The 17,961-nt window shown below is 46.6% G+C and overlaps 1 protein-coding gene across 1 annotated transcript in view; it reads right to left on the minus strand.

Moving 5' to 3' along the window:
- The window catches only part of UBXN7 (UBX domain protein 7), a 29,043-nt gene extending 12,423 nt beyond the window's left edge, over positions 1-16,620 (minus strand). Inside the window, exons 1-5 of the mRNA XM_071437288.1 lie at positions 16,468-16,620; positions 11,829-11,976; positions 9,660-9,727; positions 6,859-6,924; positions 4,715-4,827 (exon numbers count right to left, since the gene is read on the minus strand). Of these exons, the coding sequence (XP_071293389.1) occupies positions 4,715-4,827; positions 6,859-6,924; positions 9,660-9,727; positions 11,829-11,976; positions 16,468-16,597 (525 nt within the window). The 5' untranslated portion in view covers positions 16,598-16,620. The remainder of the gene's footprint in view (positions 1-4,714; positions 4,828-6,858; positions 6,925-9,659; positions 9,728-11,828; positions 11,977-16,467) is intronic.
- Between the last annotated feature and the right edge of the window lie 1,341 nt (positions 16,621-17,961).

Genomic DNA, 17,961 nt, shown 5'->3' on the forward strand with positions numbered 1-17,961 from the left:
ACAGTGTGAGGAGAAGAAACACTGTGGATTTGGAGATTATATTAGGGTCATTTTGGTAAGTGACAAGGCAACAAGGGAAGGCTCAAGAGCTGGCCTGTGTATCCCAAAAGCTGGGATCTGATGGATTTAGATCCTTTGTTTCCAAGACCAAGTGCAACCCCCCATTCCCCTCCTCCTTTGAAGTATAAAGGCACTCACAGACAGGGCAGTACAGGACAGCCACTCCTTGAGAGCAGAGCCAGTGGAGCCCAGATGCAAAAACCAACCCAAAGCAATCCAATCTGCCCTAAGTGTGCCTTTACCCTTTCTGCCCAGTCACACAATTCATCACTACACCAGCAACCTGGTGAGACAATCTGTGAGACAAGTCTTGCTTTATGCACAGTGCTGGATCTCTGTGGAACTGGCTCCTGCACTACTAAAAATAAGTTTTCCTCTCATTTGACTTCTCTGAACATGTATGGTTTAGAAATGTTGGGGTGGTTCCTGCTGGCTCAGTTTTGAAATGCAATCCTTTCAAGGCAGCAGAGAGAAGAAGGAAGTGGAGCCAGCACCTTGTGATTCTCTGGACATTTCTGTGACTCAGTGGGGAAGATAACAGCTGACAGAGAGTCAGAGCAAGACAGAACCAAACAAGAAATCTCCTGTTTAGGCCACACTTCTCCTTCCTACCTGGGACAGGGCACAGATCCTTTCAGCACCCAGGCACCCCTGAGCCACAGCTGTACCTGCAACTGCTGACCCAAACCAGGCCAGAAGCACTTTATGCACAGGTAATTGCTCCACTTGAATACAAGGTCAGCTTCCAAATGATTGCTGCTTTTTAAGTAGAAACAAAAAACCCCTCAGTCTCAGCTGTAAAGCAGGCAGCAGCTAAAAAAAGGTTATTCTTAAATGGGAAAAAGAAATCTTATAGACAGACTTGAAACTCTGCAATGTGACATTCAGTCACTTCACTGAAACCCTGCTGAGTGTTAAGCACAGAACTCCACACACCAGACCCATCCTTGCCCACAAGAAGTGCAAGCTAAGTCCCTTTGGTGTGTCCTCCTCAAATTCAATCATCTCTCACATCACAGGCATGTAGAGAGAACACCTGCAATTCTTGAGAGCAGCCTGAGATGAGAACAAAACCACACTCTCCTCTATCAGACATGTTTGCTGTGTAATTTATTTATTTTACTTGAGTGATTTATTCCTAACAGATTCCACATTAATGGGAGAACTCTAGTTTAGTCAGTCACACACTGAACCTTACAAGTACAGTGATCATAAGCTGTATGATGCAGATGCAGCAGATCAATTCTGCATGTGGAGCACAATGCTTATATGAAAAAGCAGGTAAAAAAACCTGCCATTCAACACTCAAAAATTACTTTATTCCCCAAACCAAAGTTTTTACTTTTGAAATTCGACACTCAAAAATTACTTTATTCCCCAAACCAAAGTTTTTACTTTTGAAATTAATTTTAATTCAAATTAATTTTTCTGCCATGGAGTTAACCCCACCTATTCCTAAAGCTAGTATTACTAAGTTAAAATGAAACAGCAACTTTTTGGGCCTTACTGGTAACAAAGTTTCCTTGTAACTCAAGAAAAGTGAGGTTTCTTGGGGAAAAATAAAAATAGTTACATACACTTACTATCAAAAACCAATCTTAAAGTACCCAAAGAGCAGCAGCAGCTGATGAGTGACAAAGATACTCAGATAAACCAGATGTCACTACTCCTGCCAAGGAAGCCCTAAATCCTAAATGGTTCTCTGATAAATGTGCTTGGTTCAACCCTGGCAGAGTGTTCCTGCCCACCCCTCCAGAGGCTGGAACACACCACACACCAGCCTTGGAAAGAAAACCCCACTTAGATCAAAGCTTAACTATGAGAACATCACAATGACAGGATTTGGTCTTTGATATTCTGGAATGTGATGAGCATCTCTGGTTTATCATATGGTTTATATCCATTTATCTCAGCATACAGAGAAGGGAGAAGCCAAGAGCAGCTTGCTAGAGATGAATTTTGGGAGGCTGTGGTCACTGAGGCCTTACACTGTTCCAGGCTGAAGCAGTAGAGCAGTTTGCAGTCAGAAAAGGTAAAATGCAAAGGGAAATGGTCAACACAGTGAGAAGGTGAGAAGAGTTACATTGCAAGGAAGCTGAGGAGCATCAGTGTGAAATGAAGGGTATCCCATGGGACAAGGAACTGGACAAGAACACAGCAGGGTGAGTGCCAACACCAGAAAGTGTGCAGGTCTTGAGAGTGCAGGTACTGCACAGAGCAGGGCAATGTGAGTATACACAAACCCATTCCCCAACCCCAGCCCACCCCTTTTTTAAATTACCTTTCAGGACTGAATAAGAATGCAGAGACTTTAGGACAAACAAATCCATCAATCATTTATTTCACACTCTGACACCACTTCTGACTGTGACAGATGCCACAATCAACACTGCTGAAGTCTTCATACATTTCCAGCAAGACCCAAGGAGAGACAAGCACCCATCTCAAACTCCACAGCAGAGCTCAGAGGGCACTTGCTGACTGCTCCTGCAGCAGCACTGCCTGTTGCCATGTGAATTCCCCTTACTGGTGCCTTAACCACACATTTGGTGGTGTCACCTGTCACTGTCATATCTTCTGAAAAATCTCTTTGCCCAGGGAAGCTGAGAAGCCTCAGAGAAAAAAATGAAAACAATATTATCTCATTTGCTTCTCCCGTGTTTTGCTGCTTTGGAATGTGGTTTGGACACTGTTTACCAACAGGTGCTTGTTTCAAGTGAATTGTTTTTACTTTTTGGCCAATCAGGGGCCAAGCTGTGCTGGACTCTGAAGAGTCACGAGTTTTTGAGTGGTATCTTTTTAGCCTTCTGTCTGTATCCTTTCTCTATTCTTTAGTATAGCATTCTTTAATATAAGATAATATCATAAAATAATAAATGAGCCTTCTAAGAACATGGAGTCAGATTCACCCTTTCCTCCCTTCCATGAGGGTCTCTGAAAATGCCACAGTCACCAACAGCTCTGGACCCCAGGCCCAGCAAACACCATCAGCTGGAAGACCTGAAACACATCTTTTAAGGCTGCTCCTCTGCTCCCACTGCACCAAATTCCTCCCCAAGGTGGACACTGCTGTTTTCTGCCAGCATCCTCTCACAGCTAGAATTCTGTTAAGGAGATTGTGGAGGGCACCCTCAGAACACAGGAATTAGTGACAAGGCAACTGATCCCCAGTGATATGGGAAGCATAAAAAGAGAGATGAGGGTAATGGGATGAGAGCTGGAGACTCCATAAAGGCACACAGTGTTTCACCAAAAGCTCTCCAGCAGTGCTCTTGTACTTGAGCACAGCAGTCAAGGCACATGTGAAAACAAGGTAAATAATATTTTTGTTCAGTCAGTCAGTTGTATTGCAGACTTGTGCAATTGTATTGCACCATTTATTCATTACTTTGCATTCTCATGCAGTAAAAATAATGATAATTTCCATCATCAAGCTCATCTATTCAAAGGTGACCAGGAGAAAGTTTAGTAGTAACTGGAATTTCTGAAAAATATCTGGAAATTACAGACTCAAAAATTAAAAATATATACCAATCTGCATGTTCTCTAATCATTACTTAAGTCATTGATCCATATCTTAACAATTTAGGGATAGATCCACACATGCCAACACAGTCAGCATAGGTGACACCTGAGATTGTTTAAAGCTGACAGTGTCCTGTATCTCTGGGATACTTTCCCTAGCACCACCAGAGGTAAAAGACAGCCACTGTGATTTTATAGAAGAACAACAGCTCCACTGAGGATGAAGCTGTGGCTTGATGGCAAAGACACATTCAAATACTTCTACTCACTCAGGTATCAGAAGCCACTCAGCCATGTTAACTCCACCTGAGCTTCTCAGCAGGGCTGTGCTGCAAACCACACTGCCCTTTGCAGAATCCTCCCTCACCTGTGCAAAGCAATCCTACTCCAGCTTTTTCTGTGTCCTCTATGGAAACTGTTCAAGGGATGCAATTTTTCCATCCTGACCAGCCTCCCTTGCTCACTGAAGCCTTTCACCACATGTGATTTGCCACACTGATATTGAAACACAAAACAACGTGGTCTGCATGGTGAGGACTTGGACTTGATGATCCTGATGGTCCATTCCAGGTGACACCATCACCAGTGAACTCCTTCAACACATCACCAACATTCCCACGGGCAGCCCACCAAACACTTATCACTGCCCAGGATTTTGCAACTTCCTGACTGTCCAGCCATGGATCCATGCTGACCCCCTCCCCTCAGCCCCCAAGGGTGAGCCCTCACCGTTTCAAAGCTGCCTTTGTGCATCAGGTCAATGGGAGGCCTGAAGAGATCTGATGGGTCCATTCCAGGTGACACCATCACCAGTGAACTCCTTCAACACATCACCAACATTCCCATGGGCAGTCCATCAAACACTTATCACTGCCCAGTCTTTTGCAACCTCTGACTGTCCAGCCATGGATCCATGCTGACCCCCAAGGGTGAGCCCTCACTGTTTCAAAGCTGCCTTTGTGCATCAGGTCAATGGGAAGCCTGAAGAGATCTGATGGGTCCATTCCAGGTAACACCATCACCAACATTCCCATGGGCAGTCCATCAAACACTTATCACTGCCCAGTCTTTTGCAACCTCTGACTGTCCAGCCATGGATCCATGCTGACCCCCAAGGGTGAGCCCTCACCGTTTCAAAGCTGCCTTTGTGCATCAGGTCAATGGGAGGCCTGAAGAGATCTGCCAGCGTCGTCAGCTTCTTGTCCACGGCCCCTCCGTTGCGGAGCTCCTGCTCCTGCCGGACTGCAGAGCCCCAGGAGGAAAGGGACAGGAGTTAGACACACACACACTCACCAGGGCCATTCATCACTGCCTAAATGCTCAAACACACAGCTGCTGGGGTGAAACTCTCTCCAGCTCCTGGGAGCTTTGGGGAGAACAGGCTAGGGCAGCTAGTGAGTGCCAATCCCAGGATATCTCCTACAGAGAGTGCCAGGGTGAGACCCCACTGAACAAGATTAGCTGGTGTGGAAGGGCAGAACCTCCCTGTCTCAACTTTCTCTTTTAAACAATATCTTAATAAACCTGAGGGGTCACATACCAATATTTGAAAACAAAGGAACCAAAAAAAGCCGTGACTTGTCCCCAGTGATGCTTTTAAATGGGAAACTCAGCTAGATTGTAGCAATGTAGCTTTTAAAAGGAATGTTTCTATTGTAGTGTTTCCATTAGTTGGTTGTGGGGCAATCCCACAGCAAAGAAACAAAGAAACAGATTTAGTTTACATAGAGAAATCTCTTTGGATGTTTCTTTCAAAGAGTATCAATTCCATCTGAAATAATACAGAACACATTTCCTACCCAGACAGGACCATGGACAGTAAAGGTAAATCACAGCAAATACATGATGTATTTCATGGAACCATTTTATGCTGAAATGGGCAATAACAATCCCATGGCCACAACTTTTCCAGTGTGGAAGGAGCTGTCAATGGGCCAAAGCATAAAAACCATGCTTGAGCAGACATACAGGGAATAAAGCATCCCTGTGGAGTAGCCCTATGAGCCAGGAGATAATCTGGAATTTCATGGCCAGGGCTGTTTTTCCAGAGACAGCCAGACAGTGATGTCCATCTGTCAAGTTCTGCCAAAAAACATGATAAAGTTTCACCATAAACCCTTACAGTGTATCTCTCACATGTTGGGCATGTCTAAATGTCTTAAGAATGGAATCACAGGGTGGTTTGGTTTGGAAGACCCTAAAGATCAGCCATGGGCTGGAACACCCTCTGCTAGTCCAGGCTGGAAGACGGTGAGAAAAAATTTAAGGGTATTGATTCTGTACATGGTGCATTTTCACTTCTAAAGCTGCCAGTGATGTCAATACTTGTTGTGTTCATCATTGCTGGAAAAGGGGAAAGAAAGTAACTATCAACACCTATTTTCAGTTTGGCAGCCAATCCCTAACTGTGTGGGAACATGGACCATGGACCCAGTAACCAGTGACAGGATGAGGAAAGAGCTTCAGGTCACACCAGGGGAGGCTGAGATTGGATACTAGTGACAATTTCTTCATGGAAAGGGTTGGCCAGCCCTGGCAGGGATTTAACAGACATGTGGATGTGGCACTTGGGGACATGGGGCAGTGGTGGCCTTGCTATTGCTGAGAAAAGAGTTGGACTCAGTCTCAGAAGACTTTTCCAACTTTCCTGATTCTGTGGTTACACCTCAGGAACGCTCCAGCAACATCAGCACAACAGCCATAGCTCAGATGTGAAACACCTGGTGCTGTGCTGTCACAGAATCACATTCTGTGACACTTCCTGGATGAAATAACAGCCATGCTTTGGCATCTGGAGATTCTGTGCATGAACAGCCAAGGGCAAACAGCAATTAAAGCCACTAGAACCTCCTGCTCAAGGAGGAAGCCTCAGGGCTACTCCAATGTAATTCAAGTGCCAGAATGTCCACTGCCTAGCCAAGAAATATCCAGTGGATTAATTTAATTCCTACTTGGGTGTTAGGATTCTTCCCCCTTTTCAGTTCCCTCTAGAGCAGAAAAAGGGGTTTTTTGAGAGTTAGCAACACTAAAGCAGACAGAATATACTGTGATAATCATAATTCGATAATTCTATACTTCTAATAATGTACCCTGCTACACAATTGACAATTTAAAAACGTTTCAACAACTGAAAGCTGTCCTAGCCTACAACAGGAATGATTTCTCCATCTTATTTGCATTAAAAGCAATAAAATAAAATAAAATAAAATAAAATAAAATAAAATAAAATAAAATAAAATAAAATATCAAGCTTACTGATCTGTAGACACTTACTGGTTTCTGTCTGAAAATCCCGAAAGCCATCGAATATTGAGCGAGCAGGTCTGCGTCTTTTAGGAGCTTTAAAAAAAGGAAAGAATTATTTGAAAAGTATATTATCAAAATAAATACATATTAGTACTTTCCATCACATGTGTAGGAGAAGAGAATAGGAACCCCAAGCAGGGACTGTGTGGGAGTAGAGGTCATTGGGAAGGGCTGGAGGTGGATGGAAATAAGCAGAAGGTAACTTTTAAATTCCATTTCCTAACACATCCTCCCTCCAGCAAACCTTAGCCCAGAAACAAAACATGTACCAACAATACTGAGAGGCTTAAAGCCCCTTCTGATGGGCTTGCCAAGACCCTTCAGCATGGAGTGGCAGTGCTGTCACAGCATCACCTTGTCACAATTCCAGCCAAGATTTTACCCAAGGCCTTCAAAGGGATGAAAAACTTCAAAAGATTAAACTCCATGAGAATTGTTTTGTTTTTATTTTATGAAGAACCACATTGTTTTTTCTACAATGCATTTCTACTCTTTTCTAAACTCTTATCCTGATCCTGTCCCAACTACACTCTTCCAGTAGATCCAGCATTGCTGTTTGCAAGGAAACTTTCAGAACTGATTATCTCCAGAGAGCCCAGGAAGGAATCAGAAATAGCACCCTCAAGTCCCACTAAAATCCTAAGGTACAGCACAAACACTGAACTTGGAAGGAAAACAGAACTGCCTGTCAAGATTATTGCAGCTACTTATCTCCTTTCCCATCAACTGAAAGACAGAACTTTCAAAGCCCAATTGCTACAAGACATAATAAATAACAAACAAATTGAAATAAATACAACCTATACCCAGTGGAAATGTGATTATCCAGCAGAAAGCAGGCCTGAAGAAGGGATGTGCTGGGGAATAACACCTCTCAACTCCAGGGAGTAAGGTCTCCTTCACCCTGAGTGCTTAGGCACAAGCCAACCTCAGAACAACTTGAACTCAGTTGGAACAGGAGCTGAAGGACCACTTCAGCAAAAGCAGCATGGCCCTGCCAGGCAGAAGAGGTGAAGAGGCTCTCAGCAATCCAGGAGGATCCTTTGTACTCAATGCTGGGATCCATGTACCCAGCAGGGCACAAACACACAGGGTCACCTCTTCAGCTGGAAAAAACCTGAGCTTATACAACCACCTCAGTATGACCCTTAAAAACAGACACTGTCACCTCCCCTGCTGTAAGGCTACAGCTGAGACCAATTATCTCTTCAGGTTCAGCTACTCTGTCAGGCTGCTCTGTGCCAGAAACACAAGTGGCACTGCTGGATCAGAGAGTGCCAGGAGGGAATCACTGACCCAGGGCAGTGACATGTCACTGGGACCAGTGTGGAACAGGTAGGTGTAAGAACACCAAGCGTTAGGATCAGCAGATCTGAATCCTAATAACCCACAGGAGTGAACAGATCTGTGTCAAAAACACTGCTGGGACACAGGAAAAAGTGCAGAGAGCTCCTCTATCTTCAGAGAGGCATCAGCAGGGCATCTTCCTCTGGATGCACATTTCCTGCTGCAGAACTACTAAACTCCCCACTTCCAAAATCCAGGCAGGATGGGAAGTGCAAGGATTAGACAAACACAGTGTGTCCTTGTTTTCATGTCACTGCTTCTTATGGTTGAGACCTTCAAAGTCCAGCTTCACTGCTGCTGACAAGGGGGCCTTTCAGCAGCAAGGGGAATGTCACAAAACTACATCAATGAAGCTCACAGAAGTGCAAAAACACTTCAAGGAAAGCAGATACTTTGTACATCATTCCCTTTTTGCCCAAGTGCAACTTAAGTTTTTCAAATTGTTGTTACTTTATGCATCTCACATCAGTATGTAGAAGTTAAGTTAGTCCATTTCAGTGACTCATATTCTGTCTAAGGAATAAACGTTTTCTGATGGGACTGGGGAATGAAACATATTAAAGGAGTCAAAATTGTCCAGCTCCCAAAACAGACAGGGAAAAAAAAAATTGCTAGAAGGACTAAAACTAGAAAAGCTAATATTGCTATCAGTGCAAGTACAGCAAAAAGGGAAGTGGCGTGCACCTGTACTGCCTGGCATTGTGTGCTCCCTCTGAACCACCCTCCACTTGTGCATCCTGGCTAAACACCTCTCTGATGTTGAAAAAGAGTCAAGAAAAAATCACTTCCAGGGTACACCTGAAGCTTGGCCTCCTTCCCCTTTCTACTAAATGATAGGAAAGAGCATTTCCCATGGGGTGAGACCACTGCAGTGACAAGCACTTGCAAGGGCTTCTTGGTGAAAAGAGCAAAGCTCTCAATCCATCTGACATGGCAAAGGCCAGCCCAGAAATGACCTGGTCCACATGAGAAGGACAGAGACAAGAAGAGCTGTGCACAGCACAGCTTAAAGAGCAAATTAAATTCCTGCATGAGAAATGGAGAAGGGTATGAGCAATCACAGAGTTCAGCCCTTCTTTCTGATCTGTCATCTCAAGATACAGCCATTTGTCCTCCTCATTTTCACTTGTCAGCCAAAGCTCCATCTTCCATCCCAGCACCTCAAACATTTCCACAGCAGTACCCTACAGTCCTAGGCCCCCAGATGTATACTTAATTAAGTTAATTGGCTGCCACCTCACAAAGTCTCATGAAGCAAGATTTAGCAAATTAGTACCCCTGGGAATAAAGCATCTCTTGTGGGTGAGATTTTTAATACCACTGGTGTTATTTCTTCTTATTAAACAAGTTTTGATTTTCTTTTGTCACTTAGCTCACCTCAAGGTAAAGAAAACAGAAACAAATTAAGAACACAAGCCTACCTCCAAACAAGGGCTCAGGCTCTACTAAGATTTCCTGCTTTTGAGGAATTGGAGCTCGTACTTCATCCCTATCAAAGGAGAGGAAACAAAAAAGAAAAATCAGAGACAGGATAATATTCCAAGTACTTACAAACCACATCTCATTATGCTCCAAGGCTCCTGCAACTTGAACCAGTTAAAGATGCTGCTGTACCACTGCACAGAATGAAGGGGTTTGGGATTAAGTGGGACCTCATGGGAGCATCTGTTCCCACTCATGGCACTGCTGCTGGACCTGGTACCCTGTGCACTGAGAGCTGGCATGGATAACCTTTGATAAAACATTACACAAACCCCTGAGTGACTTGATCCCAGACCCTGTCAATCTATATTTAAACATGTTTTGTTCTTGAATAACTTTGTTAGAACTTGGAAGTTTTTAAAACCTTACCAAAAGATGTTAAATAATCTACTTGCCATCCTACTTTCCTTGCTAGCTACATGGAAAAAACTATTATCTTCCTGTTTACCAGCTTTTGTCTGTCAGAAGACTTTTTGCTTCCACCTGAAAGTCACACCTGTCTGTTTTCCAGAAGGAGGAAACCAGGTCAAGATGGCCATTTCCCCCATTTCTGAAGCAGTCCTTGGCTTACATAACTGGGCTCCCTCACATGTCCACAGCTCAGTCAGTTACACTTGCAGACACTTACAGGTAATCCAAAACTACAATTAGGAGAAGAGAGGAAATCACAAAGAAATCACAAGCAGCTCTGTGACAACAGTGTGGTCACCTGGCCCACAGATCTTTGTGCAGAAGGATTCATCCATTGCTACATCCTGTCTGTGAGCTCCCTCTTCCCCCAGACTCCCAAGGTGTGAGGAGTGCACTCTGCAGCTCTTGACCATGCAGGTTTCAAAAGGTAACTCAGGATGTCAGCAGGATGCACTGACCCTGCTCTTTCCCTCCACAACTTTCATTGCTCTGTGCAGCTAGTTACTCTCCATTTGCATATTTACTGTTCTCTCCTCCTATGAGGAATGCTGAGCTGATCAGCACCTGGAGAGTGTTGAGTATAAAAAAGAAAGTATTCCAAGAAAAATCTGGAGTCACTGATGTGCCAGAAGTTGTCTAGAAATAAGAACACTAACCTATATACCTATTTTAATTTTGTTAAAGGTTCAAGTAGGAAGGCACCTCACATCAGCTATAAAGCACTAAAAGAATTATTTAAATTTAAATTTTTGCATGTGCTTCAGAAGTATGAGAGGCAAGGATTTTCCTCTATAAGTCAGCTGTCTTTTTCCTGGAGTGGAAGATTTTCATAAGTACAAAAGCCTGGCTTAAGTTTAACTTACCATATTTAATGAATGTGATTTATATCACTCAAGATATTCCCTTTATCTCAAGCAGTCACATTAATAGGCAGCACTGAGATTCTCTGATATGCTCAAGTGGAAATTCTCTTCCCTTTGCAGGCAACTGATGTGTAAGAGACTGGTGAAGGTGCTGAAGTTCTGATTCCTCTGCATACTGGTGTACAGGCCTGGCTTTTCCAGTGCCAAACTGGTTAAACAACCACTATAAAACCCTCACAAGTCAGACTCTTCTCCCAGATAAGGAGACAGGATGAGATAAAATGGCCTCAAGTTGTGCCAGGGGAGGTTTATTTTAGATATTATGGCAAATTTCTTCACAGAAAGGGTTGTAAAGCACTGCCACAGGCTGCCCAGGGCAGTGGTGGAGTCACAGTAAACATATGGATGTGGCACTTGGGGACATGGATTAGTGGTGAATGTGGTGATGGTGTGCTGGGTTGATGGCTGGACTTGATGATCTTAGAGGTTTTTTCCAACCTTAGATTCTATGAATTTATGAAATGGGAGTAAGGTGGCTGCATTTATAAGAACCAAATCAAGAGAACTCTCTAACTGCCAAATTAGTTATTACTGCATCCCTACTTTAACGACTCGGGCTTTGTAAAAAACACCAGGTGAAAGCTCCAGAAAACTTCTGAAGTGCAAGAGACTCACAAACCAGAACACTGGAGCAATCAATTGCCCAAGAGCAAAGCAGTGTGCAATGCTGTGCTGAGAAGTGGCAGCTGCCTGGTTTGCTGTGCTTTGCCCAGTGCCATCTCAGTGCCATCAGAGGGCCAGGCTGGCTGGCACAGCCATGCCCAGGGTACGTACTCGGGGTGCGGGCGGGCAGCAGACACGGCTGCAGAGCTGGTGCTGGGCTCCTCTGCTATGCCCCCTCCATCCAGGAACATGGTGACAGCCATCTCCAGGTTGTTGTTGCAGGCTTCCAGCATGTGCTTCCCCACACTTTCACTGGCACCTGCAATGCCAGAGGGAAAGAAATCACAACGACTGGTTATTAATTGTTGCGGTGTGGTGAGGGTTTCTAGGATGAGCTGAGAGATGAGAACTGACTTCAAGTTCTTAGAAGGCTGATATATTATATTTTATATTATATTATATTGTATTGTATTATATTATATTGTATTATATTATACATTGTATTACATTATATTGTATTATATTACATGGTATTATATTATATTATATTATGCTATATTATATTATATTATACATTGTATTACATTACATTGTATTACATTACATTGTATTATATTATACTATATGAAATGAAATGAAAATGATCTATTAAAACTATACTAAAGAAACAGAAAGGAGACATCAGAAGGTGAGAAAAGAATGAATAATAAAAATCCCCTGACTGACCAGAGTCCCGACACAGCTGGACTGGGATTGGTTATTAAGTAAAAACAATTCACATGGAACTAATTAAAGATGCACCTGTTGGTAAGCAACTTCTAAACCACATTCCAAGCAATCAGATAATTATTGTTTACATTTCTTTTCTGAGGCTTTTCAGCTTATCAGGAGAAAAATCCTAGCTGAGGGATTTTTCATAAAATATAACAGTAACAACAGCATTTTGACTGGAAGTGCCCAGAACAGCTTTCTCTCTCAAAGCATTAATAATTAGGAGGAACAGTTCATCAGCTGCCATTTATCCCTGAAGCACAACTGTGAAAGGAGACAAACGTACACAGCTCAGGGGGAAGGGGATGTTTGCAGTCAGGACTGCCAGGCTTCTTCCTGTCAGCAACTGAAAACCAACAGGAAACCATCTGAGGGGTTTGAGCATGATGTGGATTTTCTTCTAGAGGTCAGGCATTTTCCTGGTACATGGAGCTGTTGGAATGAGTCCAGAGGAGACCACAAAGGTGCTGTGAGGGCTGGAGCCAGGCTGGGAGAGCTGGGGGTGCTCACCTGGAGAGGAGAAGGCTCCAGGGAGACATCACAGCACCTTCCAGTGCCTAAAGGGGCTCCAGGAGAGCTGGAGAGGGACTGGGGACAGGGATGGAGGGACAGGCAAAGGGGAATGGCTGATAGAGGGCAGGTTAGATGGGAGAGATCCTGGGGAGAAATCCTTCCCTGTGAGGGTGGGGAGGCCCTGGCACAGGGTGCCCAGAGCAGCTGTGGCTGCCCCTGGATCCCTGCAAGTGCCCAAGGCCAGACTTGGAGCACCCTGGGACAGTGAAGGTGTCCCTGACCATCACAGCAGGTAGAACAAGATGAGTTTTAAGGTCTCCTTCCATGCCAAACCATTCCATGATTCTGTGGATTTTCCAACATAAGTAGGCATACAGAAAGAAAAATGAAAACCTGACTTAACATTTTAACAGGAAGAATATTAAATCAACTGCTAAAAATTTTTATCCACTTGTAACAGACATTTAGAGAGGGAAGAAAAGACACTCTGATTTACTGATTCTGCTGAAAGGCAAAATCAAACCAGCAGAAGCTCACTTTATATAAGAAGGGGGGAAAAAAGCAGCCAAGAGGGAGAAAGTAATACTTTTCTACAGAGTTCTTTGTATAATGATTAACATTTATTCAAATCACAGAATCATGGAATGGTTTGGGGTGGAAGGGAACTTTAAGCTCATCCAGTTCTACACCTCTGCCATGGGCAGGGACACCTTCCACTACCCCAGGTTGCTTCAGGCCCTGTCCAGACTGGCTTTGAACACCTAAAGTGCAACTAATCCCAGTTTTGATGCTGCTGCTCCCAACCTGTAAATCTTTCCTCAGAGGATGAGCCTCTATGCCCCAACTTCTCCTCAAAAACCATCCCATCAGCAGAAGTTCCCTCAGGAGTAGCTCTCCTGCAACCCAATTCTTTACAGCACCTCCTCCCTAGGTGGTGGACTGCCAAAGAGCTTCTTTTCCTTTAGAAAGGCTGGTAGAGAGGAAGAGTGGTAAAATGCAGCTGAACCAGTCTGGGAGCAGCTTTGGGATATGTAGGAACTCTTCCTAAGTTCACAGCAAGTCACCAAAATGACACCAACACTTTGCCCAAAACCAGGCCCACAGACAACATCAGTGTGGGCAAAACATACTCAGGCATTTCTCAGATTTTTTGGGAAAGACTCAAAAAGCTCTGGTTTGAGCACAGAATACACTTTGAAACTGTGGAGGTCAATCAGTTCTAACTAACCTGCACATCAAACCACGGAGAAAGCCAAACTGACTGAGGGAACAGGTTTCCCAAAACACCCAACCTGCCACAACAAGCACACTGGGATGACAGGCAGCTGTATTTTTAAGACCTTAACTGAGCTGAAGAAAGCACAAAATAAAAACTAGTAACATCCCAAAAAACCAAGAAGTTCAAGTTCTTCACTCAGATGATTTTTTGGCATTTTCAGCACTTTTCAGTGTTAGCTGTAGCAATGAAACCACACCTGTGAGCCTGGAGCACACAGACCCCACTCTACACCTCCCTGCAGAGTCATGCAAAGATTCATTTTCAAGAACTGGAAGAAAAATGATATTCAACCCTCTGTTGTTATTAAAGGAGACACTGACACAGCAAGTGCCTTCACTGAGTCCTCATCATTCCTGAGGAAAGGGCCAGCATATCAAAGCTTTCAGTCCTCGTGCTGGAAAACAGAAAATTCTAAATATTTGTTAAGTTTCAAAGCAAAATTCACAGATATCCTATCATTTCCTTGGGGAAGACTCATGTCTTGAGAGGCTACCTAGGACAGAGGCTGGGCAGAGTTAAAGGAATAAAGTAGGGATTTATTAAAAGGCCTTCAAAGGATACACCTTGGGAGTACAAGAGCCTGGCCAAGGCTACACCCAAGATGGATCCAGAATCACAAGTTTCCACACTTTTATAAGTTTTGGTCCATTTCCATATTGGGGTTAATTGTCCAATTACAGCTGCAGGTTATGGAGTCCCATCCTCTCAGTCTGCTCTCCTCAATTCACTGCTCTTTATACTTTTGGGGCCTGAAGCTGCAATGGTGTCCTTGGTTCTTGGGCTGGAACAGGATTTTGTCTGACTAAACCGTGAGGATAACTTGCTAACACTTTATATGAAGTTCAGAGTTATATACTAATGCAGAACAGAATCTGGAAAATGTGAAAACTGAAACTTAAGGCAGCAAGACACACAGGAGTTACATTCTCTTAGCAGTACTTTCCTGGTTGAGAGCACCAAAGAAACACAATTCTGCCACCAGGATCAAAGAAAAGCATCAAGGACTATTTCTCCTCATCCCTGATGCTGGAGATTATTCCCTCAGCCTTTTCCCCACAGACAGGAGTGACTGGAAACACTTACAACTCTGAGTTGAAAAAGCTACTAACACAAAGCACTGAGGTGTGAGCACCTGTCACACCACAGACAAGCTCCACACACTCCTAGATGCAACCTTAAATTCTGTTAAAGGTAAAAACAAAACTTCAAAACTCCACTTAATAGTGGATGGCTGAAGCCCAGCAGGGTATTTCTTTTTTGGTTTTGAAAGCATAGAAGGGTTCTCTTGTGTTATGCATAAAATATGTGTCTAAACATAAAAGGCGTCAGGAGGAGGAAACCAGCACAGCTCTGCCTGTTCTGGGTCACGTTTTTAGCAAAAATCTCCCACACAGGCACATACTACTGATATATAATTGCTGTAGGTTCTTTTTGTTCAAAGGGTTTACTCTATAAAGATTCTTTAGGAATAGCTGAGAGATCAGTAATTTCCCTGCTTACATCCTGTCGAGGATTTAAGTGTGTCCAAGTACAGGGACACAATCTGAAACGGAGCTGGTGTGTGGACAACGGAATTAGAGCAGTTTCATTTCCCTTTGGCTGTTTAGTTGACACATCTTATTAACCACTCCCGCAGCATCTGACACGCAAAGCCATCAGCCAGGGGTTAGTAACTACGGCGAAGCAGATTAAACACAAAGTGGGTCAAGAGCTCCGAGCACACAACGTGAAGCAGGAGCTGTCACCTGACGCGAACTTCCACGGAAAAGCGACCAGCTCTCCCCGTTCCCCAACTCGAGCCGCCCGCGCTGTAGGACGTTTCTGCTTTCTCAAAGGCGGACTCGGGGCTCAGCTCCCGGGTCCCTCCCGGCGGTCAGAGTCACCGGCGGGAGCGGGAAGCGGCTGCCGGGGCGGAGCGCGGGCGGGAGGGACGGAGGGAAGGGGCAGGAGGGAGCAGGACGCGCACCCGCGCCACCGGGACAACCGACAGGAGCCTCCGAGCCGCCGCTCAAAGGAAGGCGAGCTCTCCGCCGCGCAGGGAGCGGGGCCGGCCCCGGGGCGCGCCCGCGGACGGGCCCCGGCACCGCCGGCGCCCCGCGGGAGGCGCTCTCAGGGCAGGGGCAGCGCGCCCGGAACCGCTCCGTCTCGGCCCGCGCCTCCCGGCCCCGGCCCGCCGGCGGTAGGGGACCGGCGGGACCCTCCCGCGTGAGCCCCGCGACCTCGGCGCGCCCCGCGCCCCGAACCCACCGGTGATGGCGGTGAACTGCTGGACCAGCGCCCTCAGCGCCGCGGCGCCCGCCGAGCCCCCGGGCGCCGCCATCTTGCCGCCGCCGCCGCACCACAACACACGCGCCGCCGGCCGGCGCGCGCTGCGCATGCGCGGGGCCCGCCCGCGCGCGCGCCCCTTCCCCCGCCCGCCGCCGCCGCGAGGGCCGGGAGGAGGGCGCGGTTGCCGTGGGAACAAGCCCCGCCCCCTCCTGCCGCGCGGGAGGCGGGAGTTGCCGTGGCAACGCCCTCCTTCCCTCGCCGCCTCTGCGACTTTCCCTGGGAATGCCCCCGGAATTCCCGACCCGCCGCCGCTTCCGAGCGGGGACACGGGCCTGAGAGGCGGAGCGGCACTCCCAGGACACGCACCTGGGGTTCCCACGCGGATTTTCCCCATCACAGGGGCCCGCGGCGCAGCAGCGAGGGGCTGGGCAGGCCGCGGGCCGAGTGCTGTGGGCAGGGAGACACCCAGGAACAGCCCGGATCACCGGCACAGGCCGGGGCTGACCCGCTGGAGAGCAGCGCTGCGGTGAAGGACCTGGGGGTTCTGACAGGCACCCAGCTGTCCCCAAGCCGGCAGAGTGTCCTGGGGGCCAGAAGGGCGTGTGGGACCCTGGGGGACACTGGGAAGAGCACTGCCAGCAGGTCAGGGACTGATCCTGTCCCTCTGTCCAGCCTGGCAGTGCTGTGTCCAGCTCTGGGCCCCTCAGGAGATGAGACACGTGGAGCTGCTGGAGCAGGTCTAGGGGAGGCTGTGGAGATGCTGAAGGGCCTGGAGCATGTGGGTGCCCAGGAAAGGCTGAGGGAGCTGGGGCTGCTCAGCCTGGAGAGGAGCCCCAGCTGAGAGGGGCCCTCAGCCCTGGCTGGCCCTGGCTGCAGGGAGGGGCAGAGCAGGGCCGGGCTCTGCTCCAGGCCCAGCCATGGCACCAGAGCCACGGGCAGGGCCTGAGCCCAGGCAGCTCCACCTGGACATGAGGAAGAACTTTCCTGGGCAGTGCCTGAGCCCTGAACAGATCCCAGAGACGGTGTGGGGTCTCCCTCAGTGGGGATATCCCAGAGCTGTCTGGACACAGTGTGTGCCATGGGCTCTGGGATGGCCCTGCTGGAGCAGATGGACCCACTGAGGTCCCTTCCAGCCTGACCCATTCTGGGATTCTGTGGGGCAGCACCTGAGGTGGTCAAGGAACAGCTCATCTGCACCCACAGGGCATCCCTGCCATCACTGTCACAAAGCCAGAGGAGGAAACCCTTGGATTTGTCCCCACCTACTGTACCAGGTGTTTCTGATCCCCAGGCCCCCCGAAGGGATGTCAGGAAAGGAATGTTTTACTCCTTTCCAGTTTCCTGACACAGCAGGAATGTGGCTGCCTTGAGGCTGAACACCTTGCCAGTAACACCTGTGAACTCTGAGTACCACAAAAAGCTGAGATTTCCCAAGAATTCTAATAATTTATTACCTCACTGCCATGGAAACAG

The sequence above is a fragment of the Agelaius tricolor genome, unplaced genomic scaffold (genome assembly GCF_023055355.1).
Source record: "Agelaius tricolor isolate 1412-34295 unplaced genomic scaffold, bAgeTri1.0.p SCAF_12, whole genome shotgun sequence".
NCBI classification, from domain to species: Eukaryota; Metazoa; Chordata; class Aves; order Passeriformes; family Icteridae; genus Agelaius; species Agelaius tricolor.